General features: G+C 41.6%; 1 protein-coding gene across 2 annotated transcripts in view; it reads left to right on the top strand.

Annotated features, from left to right (window-relative positions):
- FCHSD2 (FCH and double SH3 domains 2) overlaps positions 1 to 21,873 on the top strand; it is a 119,021-nt gene that overhangs the window by 62,839 nt on the left and 34,309 nt on the right. For both annotated transcript variants that reach the window (XM_056502889.1, XM_056502880.1), the window contains exons 6-8: positions 1,395 to 1,528; positions 2,382 to 2,436; positions 2,842 to 2,970. In XM_056502889.1, coding sequence (XP_056358864.1) covers positions 1,395 to 1,528; positions 2,382 to 2,436; positions 2,842 to 2,970 — 318 coding nt within the window. The remainder of the gene's footprint in view (positions 1 to 1,394; positions 1,529 to 2,381; positions 2,437 to 2,841; positions 2,971 to 21,873) is intronic.

Raw genomic sequence — 21,873 nt, 5'->3', positions numbered from 1 at the left:
TAACAGCTGGGGTTATTTGATATTTTAATTCTTTGATACTGGCAGGAGATTTTAGGCATCAGAATCCCCAGTGATGTTGGAAAACCACAGTCCTTTTCACAGGCTTTTTGGTCTTTGTCAGCCATCCATTGTATGCAGATTTTTCTACCTTTCATTTTCCAGTGATGCACACAGAGGTCTCCAAAAACCCAAATTCTGCCTTCCACCACTCCCCAAACCAGCCTCTAGGGAATTTCCCCTCTGGAGCCCATTGCTTTATTGGTCTGCTCACATCAAACAGTGGCTTTAGTGGGAATTTTTCTGTGCCTTATAGCAATTTGACAGCTTCAGGGAGAGCAGGATTGTGTGGTGAGAAGAGCAGCAATTCCTGTTGGCTGCCACTTTGTTTTCTGCAGGAGGCTGGCAGTTATTTTTTAGCAGTGAGTAGGGGGAAGTTAATGTTATGTTGTTGGATTACTGTGCCTCGTTAGCCCTGCAGTGTTCCCCAAGGAGGTTACAATAGTAATAATAATAATAATAATAATAATAATAATAATAATAATAATAATAATAATAGCATTAATAATTAGTGTAATGAAGAAGCCTGAGGGGTTTTGGACCTGGAATGAGGGCAGCCAGGGGATATGATGGTATGAAGAGAGCTGGACCTTTGGGTTGGTGTTTGAAGGACTCAAAGGCAATTTGGTTTCCTTGACCTCACCCCTGGGTGCTGCTGGTACTTCACTGGCCACATCCAGCCTGTGATGTCTGTAATTAAATGGAAATCCACTGGACTGTCAATCTCCCTTGTGCTTAATCCAGTTTGGGTGAAAGAAAATCTTTAGTAATCTCTTTTAAGAGAGTTTTAATTCTAGACATTGATGATTTGCATTGGTTTTCTTGCCTAGATCCTTCTTAGCAGAGATCCTTTCCCACTTTGTGGGGGCTTTTCTTAAGTTGGCAGAGTGTCTGAAGAATTGCTGAATAGAATCATTTTTCTTCCTGTTGTGTTGTGTTTTATGTGGCAGCTTTTGCCTCATGTTTTAAATTTTAAAGAAGGAAAGATTAATCATTTTTTTGAGTATCACTTCCAGTAGATTGCTTTTGGATTTTTCCCAGTTGTGTTCTGATGACTTCAACTAATTACTGCATCCAAAGCTTTCAGAACTTTTATGTTTAATTTGTGGTTATCATAACAGTTTAAACAGCAGCAGAAAGAAAGGAAGAGAGAAGGTTTAATGTTCTGATCAGTTTTAAAAGACCTGCATGAATAATTGACCAGGAGTAACTTGAAGACTACATCCTTCCTTATAAAATGCCATAAAAAGCAGCAAAACAACGATGATAATATTATTTGGATGCAAAAAAAAAAAAAAAAAAGTAATACTTTCTTTCCTGAATGCTTTTTTTTTCAGTGCGTGGACCAGCTGACAAGGATCCAAGCTGAATTGCAGGAGACAGTCAAAGATTTAGCTAAAGGCAAAAAGAAATATTTTGAGACTGAACAGATGGCTCAGGCGGTGCGGGAGAAAGCTGATATTGAGGCCAAGTATGTTTTTATAATGGCATATGTGGAAATAATTGCAGCCCCAAAAAGCACACTTGGATTAGTTTTTGCACTTGATCTTTGGCTTTCAGTGAGATTCTGCCAGGTTTCCTTTGCATTTTGCTTCTATACATTGTTGTGGCTATCTCAGGCACACCCTGAGAGGAAATCAGAGCTTGGTTGTGCTGGTTTGTGTAGGAAGTTCAAGTAACAGCTTTAAATTGGCATTTCTATGGACAGTGTGTCAGCTGGCACTTTTTAGATATTAAAGCCTCCTGACTTCCTTTTCTGTCCACATCTCAAATTTGCTATCAGTCCATTTAGAGGCAGCAGGACACTTTTTCATTTCTTGAGATAAACTCTTGAGGCTTTAGCTTTTTTCTGTTCCTTGACATCCTAAGGAGGGTGATTTCCTTCCTTCCAGGAAAACCAGCAACAAATGTTTTGGGTTTGGAGTCTGGCCTGTCTTATGGGAGTTTACCACACCCCTTTTTCTTTTTTTTTTCTTTAATTTTTAGAAGTTACTCAGAATTGGTCTCAGGGAATGAAGTGATGGCATCCTTAGAGATCTTTTTTGTCTTTCTGAGGGATGGTGAAAAGAACTTCAATAAAATTACCTGTAATACCTGAAGAATGTAAACAAACATAGACAAACAAACAAAAACAACCAAAAGTTTGAGCTTGGGAGTTTTGCAGCAGATTTATACTGCAGTGTTATTCAGATTAAAATAGCTGTTGACTTGATTTTGTTTTCTTGTTTACTTTTTATACCACCATCCTTCAGACAGCAAAAAAATACTTTTGTAAAAATATTGGAAGGCAGTAATTCAGTTTCTTCTGCTCATTTCTGTTCCAGGTCCAAACTTAGTCTTTTTCAGTCAAGAATAAGCTTGCAGAAGGCAAGTGTGAAGGTGAGTATAAAACTGGGATTTTGCTGCTCATTTCTTGAGGCAAATGCCCCAAATTGTCTGGAATTATAGAGGTGAAGGACAGCTTGGAAGGGAGATTGGTAGGACAAAGGATGAGCTAAGAACATTCTCTGGGCAGAGTATAGAATTATATATATGGAATATATGCAAGGAATTTATTTTTTTGTTCTAATTAGAGTTAAAACTGTTCTTTAAAGACCACATGTGAAATTCTAGTTGCAGGAGAGAAAAATCCATCAGGAGTCCCCTCATCATTAGGAAGGCTTAAAAGCTGTGCATGCCCTAAAGTTTTCACTGTATTAACACATATACACACAGTGAGTTTGCTGTTGATGTCTGCTGGGTCATTCAGACTCTCCTCCTGAGCTGTGTTTCCTCTTGTTGCAGTTAAAAGCCCGAAGATCTGAGTGCAATTCCAAGGCAATCCATGCCAGGAATGATTATCTCCTCACTTTAGCAGCTGCCAATGCACACCAGGATCGCTACTACCAGACAGACCTGGTCAACATCATGAAGGTAAGGAGCTGAATCCTGGCAGCTGGGATGGTCTGGGAGGCTGCAAAGTCCTGGCTGGAGGTGCCACAAGGGAGAGGGAAGGTGGAGCCTGCACTGGAGTCTAAAAATGTGCACCCAGCTCTCAGGCCCCAAAACTGAGCAGTCACTTTTCATTTTTTATTTCACTTCTTTTCTGAAAAACTCAGTTGGGTAAAACTCACTTGGATAAAGGAGTCAGGTCTGTCAAACTAAGCCCTGTGTTTTCCTGTTGTAAAGAAACTGGAGATTTTTTAATTCTTTAGTACCATACCCCATAATCCTTTTTATTTTGTATCTGATCAGAACACTTCTTTATGGTGTGATTAATGAGCTAGAGTTATTAAATATCTTGTTTTTCCAACTATGGATTTTAGGGAACAGCAGTCAGCATTCTTGTTCTCACGTGTGGCAGTTTGCCAGGTCAAGGCAGGAGTAGCTACTTGAACTCAGAGGAAATGACACACTTTAAAAAGTTCAAATCTGATTGCTCACAGTTGTTTTTTCTTGAATATCACCCTAGAATTAATTAAATGTACAGTATTCCTGTGTCTTTGAATTTGAGAGTTACAGATCAATTGTAAAATCATCTACTTCACATTAACTTCTTGCATTTCACTTTAAACTTTAATTTGCTCTTTGCAAACTATTTCCAGGCAGGGTGACTTAGAGGTCTGTCATTTGCATTTTGAATTGTTTTGTTGGAGAAATAGCATAGAATTTTAACAAACTCCTGCATTATCAGCATACCTTTGCATTTTGGGGGGGGGAAATATTGATATGTTGATATGAAAAGCAGGTAAGTGAGGTAAAAAATGAGAGCACCAAAGGAGTTCTCCTGTTTTTCCCTGTGTGCTTCTCTGTTAGTAAAATGTGAAGATTTGTGCTGACTAAATGTTTAGTACATGGAAATGCTTGTAAAGAATTTCCTTGTGCCTGGTGCAGATAAAATTATTAATTGATGCTTACATAAGATAATTCCATACTTACATGCATGGTTGGCTGTCATCACTTAATGCTCTTACTTGGGAGCAGTTCCAGAAGAGAACTGAATATGTTCACAACAAAACAAACAAAAAGAGTGTTTGAAATAATTTTTAAAAATGAGCAAATAGCCTTGGTAGTTTTTTTTCAAGCCTTTCTCAAGCTGAATCTTTTTTTTTCATACAGAAAAAAACCTTGCAACTTGTTCTTTGATATAAGTAATTGTGGTTTACTGAAAGCCTAAGTGCTTTCATGCAGCCAAATTACTCTGGAAGGGAAGGACAACACTCAGGGTTTATTTTTCTGCATCTCTCAGATATTTTTAGCAGTTGAATCTCTTTGTCTGGTAAACAAAAGTGTGTTTTTAATGAAGAGCTGTAAATTTGGGTCTCTTGCACTGTTGGTCATGAGCAAAATTCCCTGGAAACACACCCAGGTGTCCTGGGAATGAGGTCATTCTAGCAAGGCAGAGAAAGTAACAGGCATGGTCCTGAATTGAAGTGGCTACTGGAGATTTTAGAGGGGAGAGAGAGGGAAAATATTCAGGAAAATCAAGGATAATGCACCACTGGACTCAAATTTCTTCCTTCATCCAGGAGCTCTAATGTAAACTGAAGTATGAAACTGCTTAAATGTATAAATAAACATAATAGAAACAGCAGTTTGTAATCTGGAATGGGATTTGCTGGCAGGTTTCTCCTCCTTCTGAAATTCCTGAGGGAAACACACTGTATAAAGTATAGAAAAAATGATTATTTTATTTAGCAGAATGATTTAACACAAATGGAGAAGGAGCTGGAGAGAGAACTGACCAATTGAAGGTGAAGAATCATTCAGTATAAGCAAATGTACAATGACTGAGAAATGGAGCAAGATCTTCCCAGTTTTGGTTGACCAGGCAGAAAACAGCACATGAAATTAATGTTAAAAAGAGAAATGCAGTAACTTGGGGGAGAGAATTGTTGCCTACAGGATAAAGAACTCTGAATAACCATTACCATTTTTGAAAGAGATGCCAGAACTGGAAAATGGAGTGAAGGATAAAGAAATGGAGACACCTGTGCAATGTTTCTAATCTCTAGGTGACATCACTGGGAAGGGAGGATTTGGGAAGGGAGTTCCACCCTTCCAGCACAGTTTTTATTTCAGTAGCTTGAGTTGTGGTGTGACCCAGTAAATTTTACATGCTGTAAGTAGCTGTAGTGTCTAAACTAAACATCTTTGCCACTGTGTTGTGATTAATAGACTAAAAATGTGCCTTTTATCTCAGTGTTAGTAAGTCCTTAGGTATTCCTGTAGTGCCACGTGCTGTGAGTGTTTCCCCATTTAGCTGCCCTTGAGCTGATCCTTGAACTGCTCAGGGCTCTCCACATTTCTGAATCACATGAAGTATCTCCTCAAACTGTTCAGATTTTGGACCCAGTGCCTGTTTTCTAGTTGTTCCCCAAAAATGATAAAATCTTTAGAGCTGGATAAAAACACATGAAACCTTTTCAGCTGATGCTTGGCTGTATTTCTGTATATAACCCTGACAGATGTGTCAGAGGCTGTTTCTTTTTGCATCCATCACAGTTTCATCACGTTTTGGTTTTCGTGGAGTTCTTGTTTCCAGGATTGGAGTGGAGCTGTGTGGGTTCTGTTGCCTCTGGCTGGGCTGGAGCACACCCAGTCCCTGGCCATGGTGTGCATCCAGCTGCTGCCTTGGGGCTGGAGCTGGGCACTGAACTCTCAAACCATCCCTCTGCACCATCTGTGTGTGCAGACAGTGCTCACTTTCCAGAAAACAAGAGATTTACTCTCAGCTCTGCCATTGACTTGGCTGTGTTGATAAATAGTGAGTTACAAACCCAGCTGATGTGGCTGCTGCCTCTTCCCATCTGTTTGCTCTCTATATTGCCTAATCAATATTAGTAATTGGTAGCACTGTAATTGGTAATATAAATATATATATTAGGTTTTATTTCAGTAGGCTAAAAGGTGTCTTACTTAACATAAAATAGAATCATGGAGTGTTTATTGTTGGATGTGGACATCAGGGGTTGGTCCTGGCATCCCTGTGTGAGTGGAGCTGAGCAGAGGCAGGTCCAGCTGTGGCACAGCTTACCTTGCTGAGAGCCTGGAGAATGGGTCTGCAGTGCTGGTGACAATGAAATGCAGTGAAGGGCTGTTCTGGTGCTGGAGAAAGGAGGGGTGGGGATGTTTTGCAGCCACAGTGTTGGTTTATGCAGGAGGCATTTCCAGCCTGTTGGGAAAGTGTGATGTGTGCTGGGCTGAGGCACCTTGGGCTGCTCCCAAGAGGAAGCTGCTGCTGGGTTTGTTCTTGTGTTTGTTCTGGCTCTGGAATGCTGCTCTGGTGCTGTCCTGTGACAGATGAATCACAAATCCACCTTGTGGCCTTGTTTCGTTTTCTGTCACAGGCAACAGAGGGGGCTTTTCATCAGCAGGATTCCTGCTACACACAGCTCCTGCTAATTGTCAGAGGTCTGGAATATGGTACTTTAATTTGCAGCTTTTTTATGGAGAGAAGGAAAAGTGATTGGCTCTGCTGTGCTTTTAACTGTGAAAGCCATCACAGACTAAACAGGGATGCTTGGAAAGAAAATACAAAATGCTTCCAGCTTTTATTAATAGGATGAAGACTTGTTCCTACTGTGCCTTCCTAGTTTTCCAGTTGCACCACTTAATAAGGAGCAAAGCCATTCCAGGTCTCTGTTCAGAAAATATTTGAATCCTTTTGCCTTTCTTTTTCTCTGTCCTTTTAGGCCATTTCAGTCTCTGCAGTGAAATTAAAACCTCTCAAAGCCCAGACTAAATAAAGCCTGGTAATGTTTTATTCTTTGCCAGTTTCCTGACAAGCTGCTTAGGAAGAGTTGCCATCACCTGAGAGCAAAAACCACTCCACAAACCCTTTTAAAAATAAGTTGTCTCCCTGGTGCTTAGGTTCTTACTTCAAACTGAGGTCAGAGGGAAGTCTAAGATGATGGTTGAAATCAAATCAGGACTGTTTTGATATTTATCCATTTAGGAACTTTATCATTTTTTAATGCTGTGCTCTTAATTCTGTAAGCTGTCCTCATGAGCCACCTCAAAGAATGACTTTACACAGCAACTTACAAGGAGGAAATGCTGACACGAAAAAAAGAAAAGCAGGTGTGCTGGACACTTTAAATAGTCCTGAGATTATTTAAAGAGAGAAAGAAAGGGAACAAAAACTTATTTTTCAAAATCACAGAATGGTTTGGATTGGAAGGGACCTCAAAGCCCATCCAGTTCCAACTCCCTGCCTGGGGCAGGGACACCTTCCACTATCCCAGGGTGCTCCAGCCTGGCCTGGAGCAATTCCAGGGATCCAGGGGCAGCCCTGTGCCAGAGCTGAGGAGCACAGAAAAATTCTGGAGAGGGTAGTAGGCAGTAGCAGCAGGTATTTCTAAACTAAGCTCTTTTAAAAGGAAATATTTATCTCTTTTGAAAAGAAATATTTCATGTCATGGCTCATGTGGGCTTTGGTGTTTGAGGGAGAACAGTGTCAAAAGCTGGTGCTTTGTCTTTGTGGTTTCAGTGGTTTCTTTTATCCTGTTGTAATTATCAGGCTGCTTTTCTGGTTTTTTCTGTACTTTCCAGTTTGCTTGACACGAGGAAGTGGAGTTGTGTAATTTGGCTCTTGTTCTTGATCAGAGTTCTTGTGATGATTTGGCAGGTTTGAATAAAAACTTGGTTACATAATTTCCCTGCAACAGCCCTTTGCTCAGGTGTGGGTGACAGTGAGAACACAGGTTACAGCAGCACTTTGTTAATTTGACAGGTTGATTTATAAAATTGCAGGTGAAGTGTGGCTTTTCCACACCTTTGCCTCTTTTTAAGGACTCTGATAGAGGAAGAGATCTGGCTGATCTCCAAGGAATGAGCAACCTGCTGTACTTGACCCTGCTCTGAGTGCAGGGGTTGAACCAATGTCTCCCTTTTAAACCTCAATTGCTCTGTCATTCCTTAAAACAGCTTGTTGTTGGGTTTTGGTTTTTTTTTTTGTAAGGAGGTTCTCTGTGGGGTTCCCCACCTTCTGCTTTCTGGCTTTGTTTTTTTTCAGCAATTAATTAGGGTAACTGCATGAGTTCCAGCAGTGCTGGAACCTTCATGTTCTGGTGAGCTCTGATTTTTATTTGTTAGGGTAGTTGGGAGTTTTTGTGAAGCTGTGTTGACTTCTCTGTTTTCAGCATAGTCATCCATCACTTTTTCCATGCACTTTCAATGATCATTTAAAACAAATGGAAATGCAGGCTCCAAACATGACTTGCACAAATGAGATTCAGCTGGAGCTGGCAGTGTTTATAAAAATGCCCCAAATTGAGGACTTGGTGGCTTTCACTTAATAATTTGCTTTATACCCTGAAATTAATAGGATGTGTGTGGCAAAGAGTTCTTTCCCCTGGTGGCTCTGTCTGAATTGAAACAGAAGTTAACACGGTAGCTGAAAATCTTAAATAGGCTCAGGAATGTTATCCCAGCACTGCTGTGTCCTGTAGAAATAAAAGGGTACCATTTGCATCAGCACATATTTCTGTAGCCTCTGTAACAGGCAGAACCAATATTATCACTGTAAGAAATCAATTTACGTCCACAGTATTGTTTCAAACTTTGTGGAATGATTTAGAAGCACCCAGGGGATTCCTTTTTAAAATGGAAAGTCTGCCCCTCAACAAAAAAATAGCATTAAGATAAAGTAATTCTGAAGTCACCAGAGATTTCCATTTTCTTCTATAAATCTCTTTTATTATTTCAGTGCTACCAATTCTTTTAAGATCCTGTAAAACTCCCTTAAAAATGCAGAGGGGACTTGTGCAAGTGGAAGAACTATTGTTTCACTTCCGGTCCTTGTCAGCTGCAAGGCACAAATATTTTGTAATCAGTGAGAGCAGCCCTGGATGGCATATCTCCATCAGATGGGCACAGGAGCTCTGCTCCTCAGGACTGTGCTTGGCTGCCTCATGGTCATTCCAGGGGGGTGGCTGAAGGGATCACCTCAGCACATGGTCCCAGTGTTGCAGAAGATGCTCCTTGTGGGTTCCACAGCAGCTGATCCTGATCCCACACTGTTTTCCCATCCAGGGACATCTGCTTCTGTGTTAATGTGCACATCAGACCTGGGGGAAAAGAATTCCAGGTTGTGGTGTAGTTCTGCATCCACATAAATTGCTAGATCATTAATACACAGTTGTGGTCTCTTGTTTGTTGCTTTTCTGAAGTGCTCATCTCTCACATTCCCAGTTTTGATATCTGATAAGTGCCTTGGAGAATTGTAGGTGTTCACAGTGCATGGAATATGTGCTAACTCCAGCTGGGAGCACTTGGATTCCAGCTGACTGTGAGCTAATGTCTGCAGGGAAGTGAAAGAGGATTTGCACTGGAAATTGAACTTTTGATGTCAATTTTGGTAAAACCACAAGCAAGGGAGGTTTATTTGCCTTAACAATAAATGATATTTGCACCAGTAACTATGGTGTATGTATGTCATAGAACCATGGAATGGTTTAGGTTGGAAGAGACCTTAAAATTCTTCCAGTGCCATCCCAGCCATGGGCAGGGACACCTTCCCCCATCCCAGGCAGCTCCAAGCCCTGTCCAGCCTGGCCTTGGGCACTGCCAGGGATCCAGGGCAGCCACAGCTGCTCTGGGCACCTGTGCCAGGGCTTTTCCATCCTCACAGGGTACAGTTCCTTCCCAATATCCCATCCATCCCTGCCCTGTACCCCCCAGTTCTTATATTTCCAATTCTTCATAGATAAAATATGTATTTTCAGTTTCAAATCCACCACTCACCCCCTGAAAAGTCACATTGTTCATCACACAGACTTTCCATGCGACCTTGAGGCACTGGAGTGGCTCTGAGTCAGAGCTGCTTCTGTTGTGAAAATGAGAAAGTGTGATGGTCACACTGGCCTGGTGACAGTCAGTTTATCCCACCTCATGTTCCAGTCACAAATGAATCCCTTGGTGAAGCATTTGACCCAAAGAAGCCCATTCATTTCAGGGATCCAGGTGTTCATTCCTCCATGTAGTGTAAAAGCAGCATGGCAAAGTCTAATACAGAACTCAGGGCAACTTAATTATCTTAAAACAATAATGATTTTTCAGGGTGAAATAAATTATTTCTTGATAATGTGACTGACTTTTCAGTGAGATTTCCTTTGGTGTTCTCACAGAAATAACTTAAGGGTTGATTGTAAAAGTGCAGTGTGATTTTACAGATGCTTATGAAAGAAAAGCATCCCTCCTGTCCTGTCCCTCCATCCCTGTCCCCAGTCCCTCTCCAGCTCTCCTGGAGCCCCTTTAGCCCTGGCAGGGCTCTGAGCTCTCCCTGGATCCTTCTCCTCTCCAGGTGAGCACCCCCAGCTCTCCCAGCCATGTAAACAAGGAAAATGACTGGAAAGCCAGGAAAAAAAAAGGAAAAATTCAAAACCCCCGCTAGAAAGAAGCACCAGGAAGGCAGTGTAAGGATTAGGATTGGGAAGGAGTTACTTAAAAGAAATCTGGGAGAAATCTGGTTGAGGGAGGTAGCAGAAGACCTAAACCCCCCCTTTTGTTTGGTCTTCTCTTTCCATTTAAAGATTTTATGTAGAAACAGTTCAGGATTTGGATGGGGCTTTGAGATATTTTGGTCAGCTGTCACAAACCCGCTCATTCAGAGCAGGAAATGAAACTGCCATCTTGTTTCAAAGCCACACTGCAACACAATGAGAGCAGTTCCCAAAATACGTCCCTGTGCCAGGGAGCAGCCTGGGAGCTCAGGAAGCACCTGGTCTGCTCCGTTTGGGAGGCAGGTGGGGCAGCCACGCTTTGTCTGGAAGCATTCAGTGCTCCTGCTTTGGGATTCATGGAGAAAAGCATCCCAGACACGTCCTTTGCAGGGCTTTGTTTGCTTGAGGGCTTTGCTTTTAGCAGCAAGAATTGAAGAAGCAAGGAAAAATTATTTTCCTGTATTCTTTTTTTTTCTGCTGTTACTTGTAACCACCCAGTGTTTCAGTGAGTTACCTGGAATGGATGTGTTTCCATTGAAACTGGGGGAAGAACTTGTGGATTATTCTTAAGATTGAATGTGTGTGCACAGGTTAAGTGTGATATTTAACTGTAAAAGTTACTGAAAGTGTGGAGACCTCAGAGCCCCCTGTATTGCCTAAAGGGGCTCCAGGAGAGCTGGAGAGGGGCTGGGGACAAGGGATGGAGGGACAGGACACAGGGAATGGCTCCCACTGGCAGAGGGCAGGGCTGGGTGGGATATTGGGCAGGAATTGTTCCCTGGCAGGGTGGGCAGGGCTGGCACAGGTGCCCAGAGCAGCTGTGGCTGCCCCTGGATCCCTGGCAGTGCCCAAGGCCAGGCTGGACACTGGGGCTGGGAGCAGCTGGGATACAGTACAGGGTGTCCCTGCCCATGGCAGGGATGGAATGAGATGATTTTAACCAAACCATCCTGTGATTCTGTGACTCATCTTCTGTCGTCAGAGGCAGGACAAAACATTTCTGAGTGACTTCAATAATGAAAGCAGTGGAAGAATTATAACAAGGAGATGAGGCCCAAAATAGCACAAGGCCAATAAGTGTGAGATGGAAAATGTCACACTGAATTTGAAGTTTAATTAAATCCTAGAAAACGTTATGGGGAAAATGGTTTCTAATCTACAGCTGTCTTGCCAGGAGGGAGGCAAACCTGGGAAGAGTTTCCACAGATCTTTGAGGGTTTCATAGGGCCCAGCTGTCAAATTTTGAGGGGTTCTTTATTCTTTCACTTCCAAAGCTCTGCTCTGTTTGGAGACAGTGCAGGTGCTTTGGGATGGCTGGAGGTGAGGAGCTGCTCATTCCCTGCTTGAGCTCTGGTATTTGCACAGTTTTCAGAAAACTTCCTTGCCTTGGAATCCCTTCTTGCAGCTGAACATTCCTATTTAGTTTTTACAAATTGCTAAGGAGATAATGGATTGTAAAGCTGGCCCAGAAGCTCAGTCAGGGGAAGAGGAGTGGGAATGCTCCAGTGTGATTTGTCTCTCTACCTGCAGGTTTGATCCCCAAAAATAAAATCCCCATCTGTTCAAACTGTCATCTCTGCTTAAAAACTTGCAGCCAGGCTAGACCTACCCTTGGTGTGGAGGGGAGCAAATATTCCCTACCAGTGCCTTCCTTTTCTCCATAATTCCTGCTGACGTGTGGAATGGTGTCACCCAGCTGAACAAGGATATTATTTTATAATGTTTTACAAATTATCAAAGCCCTAAGGCAATGCTTGTAGGATTGCAATGCTAATTAAAGGAATTAATCTCTCTCTGGTATTCCCAGTGTTGCTCATGGATAATGGGAAGAACCTTTTCCATGCACTGGTTCATCCCAGCTCACTTTGCTCTTGGCACCAGCATTGTCCAGGGCATCCAGCAGCACCTTTCCATGAGGACCTTTTTAAAAATCCTCATGGATTTTTAAAACTTTGGGAAAGTTTCAGTGCTTGGCTCAAGGCTTTTAATCTCACATAAAAGTCATAGGGAGCTGAAAATTATTCAAAATGAAAATGAAAAAAAAAATTATTAGGAAGAATCATTACAATATTCTGGGATTTGAGTGCCTGAATTTATTGGATAAGCTTCTTTTTTATTGGTATTTTAAACCAGGTACATGGAGATAGTTAAAAAATGGGTTTCTAGTTCAAACTCAAGTACTAGAAATCAAAAATTTAAACTGCTCCTATTAATAAAATTGTACAGTGTTTACTACACTAGATTTATATATATTGTATATAATAACAGGTGAGAATTCAATTTAATAAAAGATAAATTTCAAAAATCCAGAATTCCAAGAAAAAAGAGCATAAAAAGAGACTGGCAAATCTGAGAAATACCTTTTTTTCTATATAAAATGTTGACAGATGTTTATGGCTCTGTGTATACCTAAATAATTCAACATATTTTTATAGCTGATCCACATCTGTCAGGCTTTGCTCTTCTCACTGGGCAGTACATCCAGTTGTATTCAGTCTCAGTTCATTCAGGTGGATTATTGTAGTGTATTTTTATGATATTCATGTGTGACTTCAGGTACAGATCCCTGGATTCTGTCTCAACATTCCCACTGAGCACAGACCCTTCTCTCTGGCTGGGCCTGGGAGCCCCATTTCTAATTTAAAAGGGGATATTGGAGCATTCAGTGAGTTCACTTTGCTGAAAGGCTCAATTTATTTAATAGCAAAGACTCAGCACTAAAGACAGCCTTGTATCAAAGAAATCCCACCCTGCCAGATCCTTGGGATTTCTCTTCCTGTGTGGTTTCAGTTCTTGCTCTGCTCTGCCCACACTTGGTTGGGAGGCTCTGAGCAGTGGCACTGTGAAATTAAGGAGTTTTTGAAAAGGTTTGAGTATTAATCCTACAGGGCTGAAATAAGTTGGAAAAGGAGCTTAACTTTAATGCAGTTATGTTCAACAAATACTGTCAGGAGAGCAGGGTATATTTAGGTATTCCCAATCAGGCCACACTTCAGAAGTGATTTAATTAGAAGATTTAACAGCACTAGATCCCATTTTTGTTCATTTTCCTGGTGATTTTTGTTACCCATCACTGTCCTAGCAAACAGTGGAAGAGTAGAAAATCCTCCCAGCTTCTGGAGAATATGGCATGACTGATGATTCCATCCATAGTTTTTCAGGAATACTGCTTGGAATATTGCTTGGAATGGGGATTCTGTGCCAGGCTTTGGGATGGGGGTGGGGGAATCTGATTGTGAAAGGGAAAAACATTTCACAATATTTTTAGTTATGGACTTCAGGCTCAAATTATCTTTGTCCTCACCCACTGGTGCTTACAAGGAGTGCAGGCATAAATTGTTAGTGTGATTCCCCTGGAGATAATTGAGAATGGACTCCTAAAAGTATTAAAGCATAATTGGCACCCCAAGTGGGGTTGGGAGCTCTGGATTAATCTCCTTGCTGCACTGCAGCTGCCATACCTTTGGCATTACCCCACCATGTTTTTCCTTTATTGTGGGAGATAATTGCTGTCATTGTTCTGTGATTCTGTAATTATTGCAGATAATCACAGTGCTGTCACTCTGGGCCATTTTCCTTATAGGAACACATTTGTGTAGATGACAAAAATTCCTAGAAATAGTTTTGTTTGGTCCTTGCATTTTAGCATGGCTGGCAGAGTAATCTTTTTGTAGGGTGCCTGTTCAGGAATGTGGGGTACCCTGCCCTTCTCATATTGCTTAATTGTTTCCAATATTAGCGTAAAATTTAATTGAATTTGTAATTTGAGTTGGAAAATGCCTGAATATTCTGAATATCCTGACAAGACCATTTGTGTTGTGGGTGAGACAGAGCAATGTTAAATTTGCAGGACCACATCAAGCTGCAGGTTGTATCTCTCTGGCATGATAAGAATCTGAAACGCTTGGGAATATATTAAATTATTGAAAATTTTAATTCTGGGACATTTCCATCCCTGAACCTAGTCTGTGAGCAGTCTTTGAATAGGCTGTTCACTGAATGCAGGTGACTTTAAACCCACAGAGAAAGCAAACAGATGGAAGTGATAAATCCAAGGAGCAGTTGGGAACAGCAGCCTGTGCTGGGGCAGAAAAGGTTTTGTTGAAGAGATTTATCTGAAGAAGTAAATGAAAATGATAATACAGAGATCGAATCAACTAAATTAAAACCTAAACCCAGCAAAATAGGTGGTTAAAAATCTTCAAGACTGCAAAAGAGTAAACAAAAGCTCCTAAGGAATCTTTATGCTCAGTATCTGATTTTTTTTAACTCCTTTTTAATGCATTTTATCTGCAAGGGGCGTATTTTTAAGAAAATGCTTGCTTTATTTTTTAAAAGAACATATTAAGGTAGTTTCAAGAGAATATTGTAATGAAAATATTTATTAAGAAACGTTGGGAATTGTTGTGAAATGCATTTGCATGTGCACATCTGTGTCAGTTTAATGTTTCTCTTAACAAGAGAATTTTGTTTGTTGTTATATGGAAAAGATTTGAATTTATCCAAGCTCATGTCTGAGTCAGGGATGGTCACCTGTAGCATGAGGGTTCATATGGAGACATGCAGGTTAATCTGGATGGGATTTTGTAAGGAAGAATTCCCAGAGCTTGCTTGGAGGTGATTCTCTGTGCAATACTTGCTTTTGTAGGAGGTAAAAATAATCAGCTCTGGCCTGTTCCTCAGCAAGGTGCATTTCTTTAACTTACCTTCCAAATCATGTCGAAATATCAAAATATTTGTTGAGCTGAGCAGGAAAATAATTTATTTTTGGGTAAGAACTAAAGGATCCAGGCAGATCACACACCCCACTGCTGTTCTCAGACATTTTGTGGTGATGATGATGATCTTGTGGTCAGCAGAAGAATCCTTGAAGAGCAGAAATGGTGTCAAAGTGCTGAAGGATTTAAATGCACATTTTTCCATGTGAAGCCAGTTACTGGCATGAGCAGTGCAGAGCACTCTGTACTCTTCAGATGCAAAGATATCATGATGGTGACAGCTCTGCCACAAAGTCTTCTTCCACATGTTGGATTTGAGCCAGAACATTTTCTTTCCCCCAAGAATGAGGAAGTACAAAAGCAAAGATGCAGTTTATTAAAAATGCATCCTGTCAGAAGTGGAATCCCCCTGGGATTTATTCCAGAGCTGTGCAAGAAAAAGCAAACTAGGTCCAGGAAGTCTTGGGAGATAATTTTGGAGAATGTATTTCTAGATATTCCTAGAATCTGTTTTTATCTTCCAGGGTTTTCTAAGCTTCACATGGTAGAATTTGAAGATCTGGTTCTCCATGCTTGCAGCAGTTTTACATCAGGGTATTCTTACTGATTTCAGTAGAATTGTCCTTTAACCCTGGAGTGTTAATTTAGTGCTGTCTCCAGCAGGTAACTCTCACTGCTGTCAGCCTTGTGGCAATTACAAGGAATTATACAGGGCATTTCCTTCCATGCCTGTGTTCACCTAGAATGTGGCAACTGCAGGTGGTGGAGGCAAATCTTATTATTATCATCATTAATTTTACTAATTCTTGTTTTAAAGGGACGTTTTTCCTGCATTGGGGGAGGGTGACAGGCATCTGTTGGTGGCTGTTCCATATTTTTCTGTGCTCAGAGGAGACTGCAGCGCCCCAACAACAAAGGTTTTGTCAGTAAAAACAATGACCCTGGTGAAATTGTAAAGGAACAAAATGATGTGCAGAACAATCATCAAGTGACTAATGAGAGCAAACAAAGAACTTGCAAACAAGCCCCAAACTCCTGACAGCAGAAAACACAAAGCTCTGGGGTAAGGGAAAGTGCAGAGTGTGTTTGTGGGCACCCAGCTGAAAGGAACTTGGGGCTCTCCTGGTCTTCAGTGTCCATTGTTCCCGTGTTTGCTGTGGTGAGAGCTCCTCCAGGGTGTGGGAGAAGAGGAATCTCTGAGCTTCATTAAGCCTTGTCAGTTTGAAGAAGCTTTATTTATATTTATTTATAACTTTCTCTTCTCACCTCTTGGTCTGCTGGTTTTATTCCCAGTTTTTCATGTATCTCTGCTCTTCAGCAGGGTGGGCACGTCCCTGGAATATCTTGTGCTTGCTTGTTGAGAGCTGGTTTGAACAAATGAATAGCATTTGGCCATGCAGGATGTGGATCTAGGGAAGACAAAAACAACAGGACAGTGAGGCAGTTAGAAAAATTCCTTAAAATTACTTTCTGTGGAAGTTCAAGAATGAGCAGAAGCCAGAGAGGATCTTTTTGTAGGAACTCTTCAACCCTTCTTCACTCAGACCTGTTGGCATCTTCTGGGCCTGCTGGACCAGGTCCATGTCTTTCCTGTGCTAAGGACTCTGGATGTGGGTGCAGTGCTCAGGTGGGAAGGTCTCACTGGATTTCAGATACTCCCAGACAGAAGTAGGTAGAGATGCTCCACGAGTGAGTTGGATCTGGACATCTCTAAAGCAGACTTAGCAGCACAGCCTTTGGATGTGTAAGATTATCCTGAGATACATTTCTATGAGCCCTGCATTGCTTTGGGTGCAGACTGTGGCTGTTCTCCTGTTAACTGAAATCCTCATTTCACAGTTCAGATAAAACCTGGGTGCTCCTCTCTCCCTGTCAGCCAGAGACTCCCAGCACTCACTTCTTGATCCAGGGAACAGACCTGAGGTTTGCCCTCAGCTTTTCTTAGCTGCTTTCTCTACTTGCACAGCTTAGCAGAAAACCAGGATTTTCCCTTTTCTGCCCAGGGCAGGCTGGGCAGCAGCTCCCTGTCATTTGGGGTCAGGCTGCAGCCCTCCAGGCCGTGATGGGCACGGACAGGGAGCAGTTCTTCCTGCAGATCCCCAGGAGCACTGGAGCCTGATGCTCCAGGCAGGGGGTTCAGGGACACTGCTGGGCTTTGATCTGGGCTTTGTGGGAATTCAGGTACACATGTGTTTTGTTCACCAGCAGAGCCCTGATTTTTGTTGGGGGGTCTTGATGGAGAAGAGGGGATTTCAGCTGCAGGGATGGAAGTGTCTAAAAGGAAAAATAAGCAGCTTTTCTTCTGTATTAGGAGAAATTGATGCCAGGAATCAGCATTTTTAAAGGAAAATGACTGTGGAATGGAGCTGTTACCCAGAAAGGATGGGTTTTCCTGACCTTCCTTCCTTGCTCCCCTCACGTCCTTGGGAAGTGCTGTTCCATTTCACAGCTCTGAATAGTGCTGAGTGTGGCAAATCCAGCTGATCCGGGCTCTTGACTTTGTTCTGAGTTTTAGATGAGTTTTTAAAATACTTTATCCTTCACTGTCAGATAAAAGGAGATTTGTTGCTCTGTTTGGGCTACAATACAGAGACTTCTCACCCTAGAAAGATTGAAGTTGATGCCTTAATTCTGAGAATACCCATTGACAAATTATTATTGTCTGTACCCCAGCCTTTCCTTATAATACTCATTTTATCTTTTCTGACATACAAAAATTAAAACCCTCAGTGGAGTCTCACTTACCAGAATCATTCAACTGCAAATTCCCAACCTGTGCCATTGGTGAGATCACTCTGTTTATTTAATGGATTGGAGGCAGGAGTTTCAAGAACAAACACTCAAAAAGCTTCACTCAGCTTGTTTGTTCTGTAATTCAGGTTGTTGGATTTTTAGTTTTAAGTAAGGAAAAGTTTTGGGTAATATTAGAGAAAATAAAGGATGAAAACTCAAGTCCCTGTTCTTAATGGATTCCAAGAGGTTTTCAAAGCAAAGCAGATCAGGGATAGATAAAACAGGGGGTTTAATGCAAATGAGAGTAGGGTGGTAAAAGAATTTAATTTTCATTTTTAATATAAATATATTCACATACAAAATTATTTTAATCTAAATATAAAATAGAGAGTGGAATCTATGATACAGATCTCCCTTTTGATTTGGGGGTTGACTCCTGAACAGGAAAATAAATCACATTACCAGGATGTAATCCCATTGACTCCACAGAGAAGTTACCACTCCACAAACACAATGATTTTTGTTCAGTTTTCTTTTCTTTCCCTTATCTTTCTGTTTTCAGGCTGCAGCCCTGGCAGGGGAGGGTCAGCTCTGACTTTGTGCTGTTCCCTCCACCCATGTAAGGAAATTCCTTGCCTTCCACATCAGTTCTATTGTTTCCTGCCAAGCAGTGGCAGCTTGGGAGCGTTTGCCAAGGAGTTCAGGGGCAAAATTAGCCCTCAAAAACTGCTGGGTTACATCAGCTCACGGAGTGATGGATGTTTTGGGATGAAAACTTCATCTCACAGAGCCATAGGATGGTTTGGGTTGGAAGAGACCTTAAAGATCATCCCAATCCAGTTTGAGGACGATGGTTCTTATCACAAGCGTGGGGTTAGGGAGTTTAAAATGCATAGAAACATAAATGTGTGTGTTTGCAAAAACCAAATTATTTCTGTGCAGTGATGATTCAGATGAGACTGGTGTGAATTAGTCAGTGAAACCCACATGGCTTTAAAACTATGCCTTTAATGGGGTTTTTTAACCTAGCACTGGTTTTGGTGCCTGGTAGTTAAGTAAGAGGTTTTGTTTGAACACCTGAGTTTAAGCTGTGAAATTATTACCCAGAGCTTCAGCAGAGCTTTTGGGAGTTTCTGTGCAAGACAAACATGAGCAGAATACCAGGAATATTTCAGAAATAAATGGGATAACAGGGAAAACTCGCCTTGGTGGCTTCACACAACTCTGGTCTTTGTTGTGTGTGGGGCAGATAGTTTCCATTTTTAATTTGTTTGCTTTTAAAATAAAAAATACAGAGTAGTTTGGCTTGTTCTCTGTCTTCTCCAAGATACTGAAATGGTAATTTTTAAGTAGAGTGTGGCTGAGACATGTGAATGTTTTAGTGAAGAGATCTGGAAGTCAGTCACATAAATGAAGGTGAAAATTCTACACAGGGTCTGTTCTGCATTGTGTGTTATTTTAAATGAGTAACAACTTCCCAAGGGCAACCAAATGTCCTAATAATAGGATATTTGCTTTTGAGGGAATTTTCACAGAATGTAGAATGATTAAATCTAGATTCCTAATATGTTTGGTACCATCTCTTGAAACAACAAAAAAAACCCAAACTCCCGATGATCTGAACTGGGACTGAAGTTTTGTTTCTGGGAAAAACCCTCAAAGTTACACATGAAACTCGGACGTTGAAATCAGAACAATGTTCTTGTCCCATTCCCTCTGTGTATGATTTTATTGGTTTGATTTAGTGTATGGGATTTCTTCTAAAAATAGGCTTTAATTTGGTTGTGTGTCCATTGCATTTATTAACAGCTTCAACTCTTCTCAAGCTTGGACACAGGGGGAAGTAATCTTGCAACTCTAGTATGGCAATTCTGCTGTAAAGAAATGATTTCTGAAAAAACAGTGACTTTTTTCTATCCTTGGAAATTGTAATTTTGTGCTACTTAACTTCGTATTATCTTGGGTTTGATGCCAGATTTGTTTTTTTTTTTTAAAAAACCCCTTGATTTCCTTTTGAAGTTGACAAAAAGACAGGTTTTTCAATGGGATTGTAATACAGTAAGTGATTTAGTGCTCTCTGGAGAGTCAGGAAGAGAACAAAAGCCATTGTAGAGGAATAATGGGTGTTGGGTTTTTTGATTTGCTTTTTTTTTCCCAGTTTCCCCTTCAAGTTGTGTGATGAGAAATTTTGAAAAGACTTTTCCTTTCAAAACCTGTGATGTTCAGTGGTTTGGGTCAGAGTGTTTGTAAGTGAATGAGATTCAGCTGATAAAACCCCACGTGAGTGTTAATTTATATCCCCCAGTTCAGCAAGTCAAGTCTTTTGTTTTAATATGAACACATCCAGCTCGATGTAATAATTACCATTTTATAGAAAGGATAAATCCATTATTATTGCCACTCTGGAACCAACCAGCTCTCTGATCATGAAGCTGATGGGATGTCACCTTTTCTGTGGCACGAGGAGCTTTTCAGCCTGTGTTGGAGCTGCTTTCTCAGCCCTGCCTGTGTGATATTGCAGCGACTTTCAGAACTTCAGAGTTCTGGCAGCTCTCATCGGTGTTTAAGAACTTCATCATATTGAAACTGCTTTTAATTAATGAAAGGAGCCAGGCTGTAATGCAGTTCTCACATGCTGACAGACCCATGTGCTCCCTGATGTTTTGCCACACTTTGCTCTGATGTTTTTTCTTAAATATCTTTATTTTTTTATATCACCCTGCAGGGGGTTCTGGCATCTCAGCAGAGCTGTGGTCATTGCAGGGGGAGGGGGGAAATAATGAAGTTCATATATCTCCCTCTTTTTTTTTTTTTTTTTTTTTTTTTTAATGTTCCTTGAACTGCAGACTGCAGCTGGACATGAATTAATCCCTAGTGCTGCATGGATGATAATTGGAGGGAATAAACACGTGTGGGGCTGGGCTCTGTGTGTCTGCCTGAGCTAATTGTGGGGGCACTATTTACGGTCAGTGAAGAGGAATAGGCCTTGGCATCCTGCCTTTCAGCTGACCTATTTTAGCCATCTATCTTGGAGAGGGATCAATCACAACACACAAGTACCAACTTCTCTCCACTGGCTCTGCAAAGCACCCAGAGTGTCAAAACCCAACACAGATCTCAGCATTTAAGACTTAAATGCAACAACACAAACCCTTCGTGTGGGCTTTGACATAAAAACAACATTTGGGTTTGATTTGGAGCTGTGAAATACTCATTTATGGCGCCGTGGGATGAAAAAAGTCACAGCTGCTTTGCAAACTGAGCACTTAGAATTGCTTTGCCAAATTGAAATTATTTATTTACATTTCTTAGCAGAGTTGTGCTCCAGCCCTGGTGTTTGAGCTGAAAAGCTTGAGGAACAGATAGAAGTCAACAGTTCTGTTCTGGGGGAGTTTCAGGCTTCCCGTGGTCCCCCAGGGAGGGCACAGTCAGTCTTGGCAATTTTTTCCATCATTTGTATGCCCTGTGAGCACAGGGCTGAGCTGCTGTTGGGGCTGCCTGTTTGGGATGGGGACACCAGGGGCTCGTCCCTTCAGGGGGAAAAGCACAGGGAAGGTCAGATCTGGGTGCTGGCCTGGGACTGAGCCCCCTGAGCCAGCTCAGGGTGAATCCCACAAAGCTGTGCCCACACCAGCTCAGCCAAGAGCCAAACCTGTGCCTGTGGATGGCTGTTTCTGTGGCTTTGCTGCTGGGAATCTCCTGATGCTTTCCTGAGTTGAACATCCTGGCTCTAAGCTTGTATTACCTAACTCTTTAACTAAGAATTCCTTAAAATTCTATTTAACAGAGTGTTTGGTGCAGCTGACACCAATTGCAAGAGCCTGGAGCAGTTATCCTGTAGCTCTTTCCAAGCTGTACTGGGAAGTCCTTCCCATGGCAGCTCCAGGAGCTGCCCTGGCTGCTGGTCCTTCAAGCCTTTGATCAGCTGAATGAACCAGCTG

Source organism: Oenanthe melanoleuca, chromosome 1 (assembly GCF_029582105.1).
Source record: "Oenanthe melanoleuca isolate GR-GAL-2019-014 chromosome 1, OMel1.0, whole genome shotgun sequence".
In the NCBI taxonomy this organism is placed as follows: Eukaryota; Metazoa; Chordata; class Aves; order Passeriformes; family Muscicapidae; genus Oenanthe; species Oenanthe melanoleuca.
The sequence above is the reverse complement of the archived record's forward strand: the minus strand, read 5'-3'. Positions and strand labels throughout refer to the sequence as shown.